The 13907-nt window shown below is 65.7% G+C and overlaps 1 protein-coding gene across 1 annotated transcript in view; it reads right to left on the reverse strand.

Annotated features, from left to right (window-relative positions):
• JAKMIP3 (Janus kinase and microtubule interacting protein 3) overlaps nt 1-13907 on the reverse strand; it is a 55550-nt gene that overhangs the window by 26901 nt on the left and 14742 nt on the right. Inside the window, exons 3-4 of the mRNA XM_062214034.1 lie at nt 12763-12978; nt 11454-11573 (exon numbers count right to left, since the gene is read on the reverse strand). Coding sequence (XP_062070018.1) covers nt 11454-11573; nt 12763-12978 — 336 coding nt within the window. The remainder of the gene's footprint in view (nt 1-11453; nt 11574-12762; nt 12979-13907) is intronic.

Consider the following 13907-nt stretch of genomic DNA (forward strand, 5'->3'; position numbering starts at 1 on the left):
AAAGACAAGGCTCATTACGCGTGGCCTCTTTTTTAAGAAACAGACTCAGCAAGTGGACGGCTCAGCTCCTGACACAGGAAGGGAGAAAGCGCGGCTCGAGCCCAGGTGGGCCCCAGCCGGCCACTGCCCTCCACGCACCAGGGGGAACTGGGGCCAGGCAGCTGGGCTCAGCATCCTGGGGCCGAGTGCCACCCCATCCGCAGACAAGGAGCAAGTTAAAGGCCAGCAGCCTGGGCTCCATGCTCCATTTACCAAGAGGAACTGTGGGCAGAGAAACCGCCCAGCTCACCAACACTCTCAGCTGCCCACCGGCCCCTGCCTCGAATCCGACTCCCAGGAAACGTCAAAGCCCGGCTCTCTGGAAAGGCACGGTCGCCACGCCTCCCGTATCAGGGGCAGCTCTGAAGGTGCCTCCCAGACACGGAGCAGGGATCAGCCAAGCAGCGCCTGGGGGCCCGACCTACCCATCACGTTTCTGTTACTTAAGTTCTACTGGTACACAACCCAAAGCCCCAGGCGCAAGGCCAGCCCCACTCACGGTCACTCCTCCACGCACAGGAAGCCCCCACGGTCACTCCTCCACACACAGGAAGCCCCCACGGTCACTCCTCCACGCTCACGGTCACTCCTCCACACACAGGAAGCCCCCACGGTCACTCCTCCACGCTCTCGGTCACTCCTCCACGCACAGGAAGCCCCCACGGTCACTCCTCCACGCACAGGAAGCCCCCACGGTCACTCCTCCACGCACAGGAAGCCCACACGGTCACTCCTCCACACACAGGAAGCCCCCACGGTCACTCCTCCACGCTCACGGTCACTCCTCCACGCTCACGGTCACTCCTCCACGCTCAGGAAGCCCCCACGGTCACTCCTCCACGCACAGGAAGCCCCCACGGTCACTCCTCCACGCTCACGGTCACTCCTCCACGCACAGGAAGCCCCCACGGTCACTCCTCCACGCTCACGGTCACTCCTCCATGCACAGGAAGCCCCCACGGTCACTCCTCCACGCTCAGGAAGCCCCCACGGTCACTCCTCCACGCTCACGGTCACTCCTCCACACACAGGAAGCCCCCACGGTCACTCCTCCACGCACGGGAAGCCCCCACGGTCACTACTCCATGCACAGGAGGCCCCCACGGTCACTCCTCCATGCTCACGGTCACTCCTCCACGCACAGGAAGCCCCCACGGTCACTCCTCCACGCTCACGGTCACTCCTCCACGCACAGGAAGCCCCCACGGTCACTCCTCCACGCACAGGAGGCCCCCACGGTCACTCCTCCACGCTCACGGTCACTCCTCCACGCACAGGAAGCCCCCACGGTCACTCCTCCACGCACAGGAAGCCCCCACGGTCACTCCTCCACGCTCACGGTCACTCCTTCACACACAGGAAGCCCCCACGGTCACTCCTCCACGCTCAGGAAGTCCCCACGGTCACTCCTCCACGCACAGGAAGCCCCCACGGTCACTCCTCCACGCTCACGGTCACTCCTCCACGCACAGGAAGCCCCCACGGTCACTCCTCCACGCTCACGGTCACTCCTCCACGCACAGGAAGCCCCCACGGTCACTCCTCCACGCACAGGAAGCCCCCACGGTCACTCCTCCACGCTCACGGTCACTCCTTCACACACAGGAAGCCCCCACGGTCACTCCTCCACGCACAGGAAGCCCCCACGGTCACTCCTCCACGCACGGGAAGCCCCCACGGTCACTCCTCCACGCTCACGGTCACTCCTCCACGCACAGGAAGCCCCCACGGTCACTCCTCCACGCACGGGAAGCCCCCACGGTCACTACTCCATGCACGGGAAGCCCCCACGGTCACTCCTCCACGCTCACGGTCACTCCTCCACGCACAGGAAGCCCCCACGGTCACTCCTCCACGCACAGGAAGCCCCCACAGTCACTCCTCCACGCTCACGGTCACTCCTCCACGCACAGGAAGCCCCCACGGTCACTCCTCCACGCACGGGAAGCCCCCACGGTCACTCCTCCACACACAGGAGGCCCCCACGGTCACTCCTCCACGCTCACGGTCACTCCTCCACGCACAGGAAGCCCCCACGGTCACTCCTCCACGCTCACGGTCACTCCTCCACGCTCAGGAAGCCCCCACGGTCACTCCTCCACGCACAGGAGGCCCCCACGGTCACTCCTCCACGCTCACGGTCACTCCTCCACGCACAAGAAGCCCCCACGGTCACTCCTCCACGCTCACGGTCACTCCTCCACGCACAGGAAGCCCCCACAGTCACTCCTCCACGCACAGGAGGCCCCCACGGTCACTCCTCCATGCTCACGGTCACTCCTCCACGCACAGGAGGCCCCCACGGTCACTCCTCCACGCTCACGGTCACTCCTCCACGCACAGGAAGCCCCCACGGTCACTCCTCCACGCACAGGAAGCCCCCACGGTCACTCCTCCACGCTCAGGAAGCCCCCACGGTCACTACTCCACGCACAGGAAGCCCCCACGGTCACTCCTCCATGCACAGGAGGCCCCCACGGTCACTCCTCCACGCACAGGAAGCCCCCACGGTCACTCCTCCATGCACAGGAGGCCCCCACGGTCACTCCTCCACGCACAGGAAGCCCCCACGGTCACTCCTCCACGCTCACGGTCACTCCTCCACGCACAGGAAGCCCCCACGGTCACTCCTCCACGCACAGGAGGCCCCCACGGTCACTCCTCCATGCACAGGAAGCCCCCACGGTCACTCCTCCACACACAGGAAGCCCCCACGGTCACTCCTCCACGCTCACGGTCACTCCTCCACGCACAGGAAGCCCCCACGGTCACTCCTCCACGCACGGGAAGCCCCCACGGTCACTCCTCCACGCACAGGAAGCCCCCACGGTCACTCCTCCACGCTCACGGTCACTCCTCCACGCACAGGAAGCCCCCCCGGTCACTCCTCCATGCTCACGGTCACTCCTCCACGCACAGGAAGCCCCCACGGTCACTCCTCCACGCTCACGGTCACTCCTCCACGCACAGGAAGCCCCCACGGTCACTCCTCCACGCACAGGAAGCCCCCACGGTCACTCCTCCACGCTCAGGAAGCCCCCACGGTCACTGCTCCACGCACAGGAAGCCCCCACGGTCACTCCTCCACGCACAGGAGGCCCCCACGGTCACTCCTCCACGCTCACGGTCTCTCCTCCACGCACAGGAAGCCCCCACGGTCACTCCTCCACGCACAGGAAGCCCCCACGGTCACTCCTCCACACACAGGAAGCCCCCACGGTCACTACTCCATGCACGGGAAGCCCCCACGGTCACTCCTCCACGCTCACGGTCACTCCTCCACGCACAGGAAGCCCCCACGGTCACTCCTCCACGCACAGGAAGCCCCCACAGTCACTCCTCCACGCTCACGGTCACTCCTCCACGCACAGGAAGCCCCCACGGTCACTCCTCCACGCACGGGAAGCCCCCACGGTCACTCCTCCACACACAGGAGGCCCCCACGGTCACTCCTCCACGCTCACGGTCACTCCTCCACGCACAGGAAGCCCCCACGGTCACTCCTCCACGCTCACGGTCACTCCTCCACGCTCAGGAAGCCCCCACGGTCACTCCTCCACGCACAGGAGGCCCCCACGGTCACTCCTCCACGCTCACGGTCACTCCTCCACGCACAAGAAGCCCCCACGGTCACTCCTCCACGCTCACGGTCACTCCTCCACGCACAGGAAGCCCCCACAGTCACTCCTCCACGCACAGGAGGCCCCCACGGTCACTCCTCCATGCTCACGGTCACTCCTCCACGCACAGGAGGCCCCCACGGTCACTCCTCCACGCACAGGAAGCCCCCACGGTCACTCCTCCACGCTCACGGTCACTCCTTCACACACAGGAAGCCCCCACGGTCACTCCTCCACGCACAGGAAGCCCCCACGGTCACTCCTCCACGCACGGGAAGCCCCCACGGTCACTCCTCCACGCTCACGGTCACTCCTCCACGCACAGGAAGCCCCCACGGTCACTCCTCCACGCACGGGAAGCCCCCACGGTCACTACTCCATGCACGGGAAGCCCCCACGGTCACTCCTCCACGCTCACGGTCACTCCTCCACGCACAGGAAGCCCCCACGGTCACTCCTCCACGCACAGGAAGCCCCCACAGTCACTCCTCCACGCTCACGGTCACTCCTCCACGCACAGGAAGCCCCCACGGTCACTCCTCCACGCACGGGAAGCCCCCACGGTCACTCCTCCACACACAGGAGGCCCCCACGGTCACTCCTCCACGCTCACGGTCACTCCTCCACGCACAGGAAGCCCCCACGGTCACTCCTCCACGCTCAGGAAGCCCCCACGGTCACTCCTCCACGCTCACGGTCACTCCTCCACACACAGGAAGCCCCCACGGTCACTCCTCCACGCACGGGAAGCCCCCACGGTCACTACTCCATGCACAGGAGGCCCCCACGGTCACTCCTCCATGCTCACGGTCACTCCTCCACGCACAGGAAGCCCCCACGGTCACTCCTCCACGCTCACGGTCACTCCTCCACGCACAGGAAGCCCCCACGGTCACTCCTCCACGCACAGGAGGCCCCCACGGTCACTCCTCCACGCTCACGGTCACTCCTCCACGCACAGGAAGCCCCCACGGTCACTCCTCCACGCACAGGAAGCCCCCACGGTCACTCCTCCACGCTCACGGTCACTCCTTCACACACAGGAAGCCCCCACGGTCACTCCTCCACGCACAGGAAGCCCCCACGGTCACTCCTCCACGCACGGGAAGCCCCCACGGTCACTCCTCCACGCTCACGGTCACTCCTCCACGCACAGGAAGCCCCCACGGTCACTCCTCCACGCACGGGAAGCCCCCACGGTCACTACTCCACGCACGGGAAGCCCCCACGGTCACTCCTCCACGCTCACGGTCACTCCTCCACGCACAGGAAGCCCCCACGGTCACTCCTCCACGCTCACGGTCACTCCTCCATGCACAGGAAGCCCCCACGGTCACTCCTCCACGCACGGGAAGCCCCCACGGTCACTACTCCATGCACAGGAGGCCCCCACGGTCACTCCTCCACGCTCACGGTCACTCCTCCACGCACAGGAAGCCCCCACGGTCACTCCTCCACGCTCACGGTCACTCCTCCATGCACAGGAAGCCCCCACGGTCACTCCTCCACGCTCACGGTCACTCCTCCACGCTCACGGTCACTCCTCCACGCTCAGGAAGTCCCCACGGTCACTCCTCCACGCACAGGAAGCCCCCACGGTCACTCCTCCACGCTCACGGTCACTCCTCCACGCACAGGAAGCCCCCACGGTCACTCCTCCACGCTCACGGTCACTCCTCCACGCACAGGAAGCCCCCACGGTCACTCCTCCACGCACAGGAAGCCCCCACGGTCACTCCTCCACGCTCACGGTCACTCCTTCACACACAGGAAGCCCCCACGGTCACTCCTCCACGCACAGGAAGCCCCCACGGTCACTCCTCCACGCACGGGAAGCCCCCACGGTCACTCCTCCACGCTCACGGTCACTCCTCCACGCACAGGAAGCCCCCACGGTCACTCCTCCACGCACGGGAAGCCCCCACGGTCACTACTCCATGCACGGGAAGCCCCCACGGTCACTCCTCCACGCTCACGGTCACTCCTCCACGCACAGGAAGCCCCCACGGTCACTCCTCCACGCACAGGAAGCCCCCACAGTCACTCCTCCACGCTCACGGTCACTCCTCCACGCACAGGAAGCCCCCACGGTCACTCCTCCACGCACGGGAAGCCCCCACGGTCACTCCTCCACACACAGGAGGCCCCCACGGTCACTCCTCCACGCTCACGGTCACTCCTCCACGCACAGGAAGCCCCCACGGTCACTCCTCCACGCTCACGGTCACTCCTCCACGCTCAGGAAGCCCCCATGGTCACTCCTCCACGCACAGGAGGCCCCCACGGTCACTCCTCCACGCTCACGGTCACTCCTCCACGCACAAGAAGCCCCCACGGTCACTCCTCCACGCTCACGGTCACTCCTCCACGCACAGGAAGCCCCCACAGTCACTCCTCCACGCACAGGAGGCCCCCACGGTCACTCCTCCATGCTCACGGTCACTCCTCCACGCACAGGAGGCCCCCACGGTCACTCCTCCACGCTCACGGTCACTCCTCCACGCACAGGAAGCCCCCACGGTCACTCCTCCACGCACAGGAAGCCCCCACGGTCACTCCTCCACGCTCAGGAAGCCCCCACGGTCACTACTCCACGCACAGGAAGCCCCCACGGTCACTCCTCCATGCACAGGAGGCCCCCACGGTCACTCCTCCACGCACAGGAAGCCCCCACGGTCACTCCTCCATGCACAGGAGGCCCCCACGGTCACTCCTCCACGCACAGGAAGCCCCCACGGTCACTCCTCCACGCACGGGAAGCCCCCACGGTCACTACTCCACGCACGGGAAGCCCCCACGGTCACTCCTCCACGCTCACGGTCACTCCTCCACGCACAGGAAGCCCCCACGGTCACTCCTCCACGCTCACGGTCACTCCTCCATGCACAGGAAGCCCCCACGGTCACTCCTCCACGCACGGGAAGCCCCCACGGTCACTCCTCCACGCTCACGGTCACTCCTCCACGCACAGGAAGCCCCCACGGTCACTCCTCCACGCACGGGAAGCCCCCACGGTCACTACTCCATGCACGGGAAGCCCCCACGGTCACTCCTCCACGCTCACGGTCACTCCTCCACGCACAGGAAGCCCCCACGGTCACTCCTCCACGCACGGGAAGCCCCCACGGTCACTCCTCCACACACAGGAGGCCCCCACGGTCACTCCTCCACGCTCACGGTCACTCCTCCACGCACAGGAAGCCCCCACGGTCACTCCTCCACGCTCAGGAAGCCCCCACGGTCACTCCTCCACGCTCACGGTCACTCCTCCACACACAGGAAGCCCCCACGGTCACTCCTCCACGCACGGGAAGCCCCCACGGTCACTACTCCATGCACAGGAGGCCCCCACGGTCACTCCTCCATGCTCACGGTCACTCCTCCACGCACAGGAAGCCCCCACGGTCACTCCTCCACGCTCACGGTCACTCCTCCACGCACAGGAAGCCCCCACGGTCACTCCTCCACGCACAGGAGGCCCCCACGGTCACTCCTCCACGCTCACGGTCACTCCTCCACGCACAGGAAGCCCCCACGGTCACTCCTCCACGCACAGGAAGCCCCCACGGTCACTCCTCCACGCTCACGGTCACTCCTTCACACACAGGAAGCCCCCACGGTCACTCCTCCACGCACAGGAAGCCCCCACGGTCACTCCTCCACGCACGGGAAGCCCCCACGGTCACTCCTCCACGCTCACGGTCACTCCTCCACGCACAGGAAGCCCCCACGGTCACTCCTCCACGCACGGGAAGCCCCCACGGTCACTACTCCACGCACGGGAAGCCCCCACGGTCACTCCTCCACGCTCACGGTCACTCCTCCACGCACAGGAAGCCCCCACGGTCACTCCTCCACGCTCACGGTCACTCCTCCATGCACAGGAAGCCCCCACGGTCACTCCTCCACGCACGGGAAGCCCCCACGGTCACTACTCCATGCACAGGAGGCCCCCACGGTCACTCCTCCACGCTCACGGTCACTCCTCCACGCACAGGAAGCCCCCACGGTCACTCCTCCACGCTCACGGTCACTCCTCCATGCACAGGAAGCCCCCACGGTCACTCCTCCACGCTCACGGTCACTCCTCCACGCTCACGGTCACTCCTCCACGCTCAGGAAGTCCCCACGGTCACTCCTCCACGCACAGGAAGCCCCCACGGTCACTCCTCCACGCTCACGGTCACTCCTCCACGCACAGGAAGCCCCCACGGTCACTCCTCCACGCTCACGGTCACTCCTCCACGCTCAGGAAGCCCCCACGGTCACTCCTCCACGCACAGGAGGCCCCCACGGTCACTCCTCCACGCTCACGGTCACTCCTCCACGCACAAGAAGCCCCCACGGTCACTCCTCCACGCTCACGGTCACTCCTCCACGCACAGGAAGCCCCCACAGTCACTCCTCCACGCACAGGAGGCCCCCACGGTCACTCCTCCATGCTCACGGTCACTCCTCCACGCACAGGAGGCCCCCACGGTCACTCCTCCACGCACAGGAAGCCCCCACGGTCACTCCTCCACGCTCACGGTCACTCCTTCACACACAGGAAGCCCCCACGGTCACTCCTCCACGCACAGGAAGCCCCCACGGTCACTCCTCCACGCACGGGAAGCCCCCACGGTCACTCCTCCACGCTCACGGTCACTCCTCCACGCACAGGAAGCCCCCACGGTCACTCCTCCACGCACGGGAAGCCCCCACGGTCACTACTCCATGCACGGGAAGCCCCCACGGTCACTCCTCCACGCTCACGGTCACTCCTCCACGCACAGGAAGCCCCCACGGTCACTCCTCCACGCACGGGAAGCCCCCACGGTCACTCCTCCACACACAGGAGGCCCCCACGGTCACTCCTCCACGCTCACGGTCACTCCTCCACGCACAGGAAGCCCCCACGGTCACTCCTCCACGCTCAGGAAGCCCCCACGGTCACTCCTCCACGCTCACGGTCACTCCTCCACACACAGGAAGCCCCCACGGTCACTCCTCCACGCACGGGAAGCCCCCACGGTCACTACTCCATGCACAGGAGGCCCCCACGGTCACTCCTCCATGCTCACGGTCACTCCTCCACGCACAGGAAGCCCCCACGGTCACTCCTCCACGCTCACGGTCACTCCTCCACGCACAGGAAGCCCCCACGGTCACTCCTCCACGCACAGGAGGCCCCCACGGTCACTCCTCCACGCTCACGGTCACTCCTCCACGCACAGGAAGCCCCCACGGTCACTCCTCCACGCACAGGAAGCCCCCACGGTCACTCCTCCACGCTCACGGTCACTCCTTCACACACAGGAAGCCCCCACGGTCACTCCTCCACGCACAGGAAGCCCCCACGGTCACTCCTCCACGCACGGGAAGCCCCCACGGTCACTCCTCCACGCTCACGGTCACTCCTCCACGCACAGGAAGCCCCCACGGTCACTCCTCCACGCACGGGAAGCCCCCACGGTCACTACTCCACGCACGGGAAGCCCCCACGGTCACTCCTCCACGCTCACGGTCACTCCTCCACGCACAGGAAGCCCCCACGGTCACTCCTCCACGCTCACGGTCACTCCTCCATGCACAGGAAGCCCCCACGGTCACTCCTCCACGCACGGGAAGCCCCCACGGTCACTACTCCATGCACAGGAGGCCCCCACGGTCACTCCTCCACGCTCACGGTCACTCCTCCACGCACAGGAAGCCCCCACGGTCACTCCTCCACGCTCACGGTCACTCCTCCATGCACAGGAAGCCCCCACGGTCACTCCTCCACGCTCACGGTCACTCCTCCACGCTCACGGTCACTCCTCCACGCTCAGGAAGTCCCCACGGTCACTCCTCCACGCACAGGAAGCCCCCACGGTCACTCCTCCACGCTCACGGTCACTCCTCCACGCACAGGAAGCCCCCACGGTCACTCCTCCACGCTCACGGTCACTCCTCCACGCACAGGAAGCCCCCACGGTCACTCCTCCACGCACAGGAAGCCCCCACGGTCACTCCTCCACGCTCACGGTCACTCCTTCACACACAGGAAGCCCCCACGGTCACTCCTCCACGCACAGGAAGCCCCCACGGTCACTCCTCCACGCACGGGAAGCCCCCACGGTCACTCCTCCACGCTCACGGTCACTCCTCCACGCACAGGAAGCCCCCACGGTCACTCCTCCACGCACGGGAAGCCCCCACGGTCACTACTCCATGCACGGGAAGCCCCCACGGTCACTCCTCCACGCTCACGGTCACTCCTCCACGCACAGGAAGCCCCCACGGTCACTCCTCCACGCACAGGAAGCCCCCACAGTCACTCCTCCACGCTCACGGTCACTCCTCCACGCACAGGAAGCCCCCACGGTCACTCCTCCACGCACGGGAAGCCCCCACGGTCACTCCTCCACACACAGGAGGCCCCCACGGTCACTCCTCCACGCTCACGGTCACTCCTCCACGCACAGGAAGCCCCCACGGTCACTCCTCCACGCTCACGGTCACTCCTCCACGCTCAGGAAGCCCCCACGGTCACTCCTCCACGCACAGGAGGCCCCCACGGTCACTCCTCCACGCTCACGGTCACTCCTCCACGCACAAGAAGCCCCCACGGTCACTCCTCCACGCTCACGGTCACTCCTCCACGCACAGGAAGCCCCCACAGTCACTCCTCCACGCACAGGAGGCCCCCACGGTCACTCCTCCATGCTCACGGTCACTCCTCCACGCACAGGAGGCCCCCACGGTCACTCCTCCACGCTCACGGTCACTCCTCCACGCACAGGAAGCCCCCACGGTCACTCCTCCACGCACAGGAAGCCCCCACGGTCACTCCTCCACGCTCAGGAAGCCCCCACGGTCACTACTCCACGCACAGGAAGCCCCCACGGTCACTCCTCCATGCACAGGAGGCCCCCACGGTCACTCCTCCACGCACAGGAAGCCCCCACGGTCACTCCTCCATGCACAGGAGGCCCCCACGGTCACTCCTCCACGCACAGGAAGCCCCCACGGTCACTCCTCCACGCTCACGGTCACTCCTCCACGCACAGGAAGCCCCCACGGTCACTCCTCCACGCACAGGAGGCCCCCACGGTCACTCCTCCATGCACAGGAAGCCCCCACGGTCACTCCTCCACACACAGGAAGCCCCCACGGTCACTCCTCCACGCTCACGGTCACTCCTCCACGCACAGGAAGCCCCCACGGTCACTCCTCCACGCACGGGAAGCCCCCACGGTCACTCCTCCACGCACAGGAAGCCCCCACGGTCACTCCTCCACTCTCACGGTCACTCCTCCACGCACAGGAAGCCCCCCCGGTCACTCCTCCATGCTCACGGTCACTCCTCCACGCACAGGAAGCCCCCACGGTCACTCCTCCACGCTCACGGTCACTCCTCCACGCACAGGAAGCCCCCACGGTCACTCCTCCACGCACAGGAAGCCCCCACGGTCACTCCTCCACGCTCAGGAAGCCCCCACGGTCACTGCTCCACGCACAGGAAGCCCCCACGGTCACTCCTCCACGCACAGGAGGCCCCCACGGTCACTCCTCCACGCTCACGGTCTCTCCTCCACGCACAGGAAGCCCCCACGGTCACTCCTCCACGCACAGGAAGCCCCCACGGTCACTCCTCCACGCTCACGGTTACTACTCCACGCACAGGAAGCCCCCACGGTCACTACTCCACGCACAGGAGGCCCCCACGGTCACTCCTCCACACACAGGAAGCCCCCACGGTCACTCCTCCATGCACAGGAGGCCCCCACGGTCACTCCTCCACGCACAGGAAGGCCGCTCGGCCGCGCTCACCAGCTCGTTCCTCTCCTCCGACAACAAGGCATTGCGGTCCTCCAGCTTGCGGATGATGGCGCTCAGCTCCGCGATTTTAAGCTGGAAGCGCCGGGCGTCCTTTTCATCTAACTGCTGTTCCTAAAACAAAGATCAACTGCAAAGAACTGCTCCCGTGCCCACACGTGGACGCTCTGCGATCCCAGCATCACCGACACCGAGACACGCCCACTCCGGCCCTGGCTTCCCAGTGGCTGCTGGGTGGGTGAGGGTCCCTGGGGAGTGCCCTGCCTGGAACGGCGTGCGTGGCACCCACACTCCAGGACGGGGACAGCAGGAGCGGAATGTGCGGGGGTATGCAGATGTGGAGGGCGGGGGGTGCGAGTATGGGGGCCACCCGCCATACACCTGGACTGGCTCTGTGCCCTCCTGTGCCACCACTGGGCTGCACCTTCCAGGAAGGGTCTGGGTGTACGCGGAGCACAGGGAAAGACACTTGTCACAGACCACATGAGCTCAAGGGGCGTGCTCCCTCAGGAGTCTCTGAAGGTCACTGGGACTCCACCCAAAAAGCGGGGAACACAATTTCCATGCAGCTACATCTCGCTGTAGAGCAGGAGGGGCTGGGTTAGGCCAGCTAGGATGGTTACAGAATGTCATTCTCTGTTCTCCAAATGTCACTGGCCTAGGGCTGGCTCAGCTCAAACATAGGTTTGTTCTCAAAGCAAACCAGCAGGTGTCTAGGAAGGCACTGGACACGGCTCGAGTTCCTCATTCAACAGGTGCAGGAGAGGCTAGGGACCCAAGACCCAGAGGGACCTGCACCGAGGGGATGATGAGCGTAGGTCCCCCGGATAGTCTAGAACCGCAGAGGAATGTGGACGAGGAGTGGTGATGAGGAGACAGGCAGCCGCCCAGCCCGTGCCACTGCCGGCAGACCCCATGCTGGCATGCGCAGCCCGAGGAGCAGCAGAAGGGACACGGTCTCACGCAAAGCAGGTGGGGGGTGACTGTGACACAGGTGCAGAGGGGAGCCAGCAGGCAGCGGCTGGTGCGTGTGGAGGTGGAGTCATGGGAGCTCATGCATGGGAGCAGGTGCGTCACCCAGCAGCCCGGGGCCGAGGGCACTTAGCCTTCAGGGAGGCCACAGCAGAGGTGGTGCTGGTGAGGGAACAGGACCTGGGGCTCTTCAGCTATCTGGCCAGAGTGCGCCACGCTGAGGGCCCCAGGGTCTGGCCAGAGGGTGACCCTGGGACAGGGGCTTGGGCTGCGCTTGGCTCTGGGGGGTCTCACAGCCTGGGACGGCCGGCCGAGGCCTGGGGGTGCTTACAGGGCTTCCCGGGTGGTCTGAGGCGTCTCCTGCACCGCTTGCATAAGGAAGTTCCCGTCTGGGGCTGCCCAGGTGCCGATCGGCCTCTCTGACCTGGGAGAGCCGCTCATCTAAAGCCTCCTTCTGCAGCTGCAGCCTCTGAGCGTGCCCGGCTTGCGCCCCTAACTCTCTCTCCAGCACGAAGACTGCTCTGTCCTTAAATCTTATCTCCTCCATCTACAAGGAGAACAGAACACAGTCACACACGCAAGCAAGGATGGTCCTGCAGTTACCACAGAAACGAGAGAGGGCATCAGGCGGGGACTCCAGGAGGGAGCCCGGTCTGCGTCTTGGGCATGGAGCTCCTCCCTGATGGGCCCCAGGCTCTGAGTATCCCTGCACAGCCAGCCTGGGCTGTCCAGCAGGACCCCACCCGCCCCCCCAGCCCCCTGTCAGGACCCCCAGTGTCCATGGGGGCTGGTGGTGTCTGGATGGCTGAGAGGAGCGTTGAACAGAGCAGGGGGACCCCGAGTGCCCACACCTGACACCTATGGACAGAACTGATAGGTGGGCTGAGCATGGTGAAGGGGACCCCCACCCTGGGCCCTGCACCTGCCCCTGAGGTAACAGTTAGGCAGGTCAGGGCAGTGCAGGGGCCACCACACCCTCCTTCTACCACTCCCTGCTCCGAGGCCACAAAGCCAAATGCCCCACAGCTGTCTTCAAGTGAGGCTGCATTTCTCCATCACTCTCACTGGGAGCCAAGGCTTAGGGGTGGGGTCCCCTGGACCAGCAGGCCGCAGAGGCAGAGATGGTGCCCTGTGTGTCCACTCTGGCCTGGCCTCTCCACCCTCCCTGGAACGCAATGCCCTGTGCTGAGCCTATGAACCACAGAGAGGAGCCACCACGCCCAGCCGCCATGCCCACGCATCCCAGGCACCCACATGGCCAGAGGTGGCACTGTACATGGAAGGGAGGCAGAGAGGACCCAGCAAAAGGTGCCACACATACCAGACCATGAGTTTGAGGACAGTTTTAAGCAGATTTTTAATAAACAGGGCAGAGTGGGGTACTGTGCTGCTCTACTTGCTCATTAAAGTGAAAATAAGCTTAGGATGTCTAATCAGCCCAGATCGCAGAACCACGACCAAACAAACTCAGAATTT

This window comes from Lepus europaeus, chromosome 17 (genome assembly GCF_033115175.1).
Source record: "Lepus europaeus isolate LE1 chromosome 17, mLepTim1.pri, whole genome shotgun sequence".
Classification (NCBI taxonomy): Eukaryota; Metazoa; Chordata; class Mammalia; order Lagomorpha; family Leporidae; genus Lepus; species Lepus europaeus.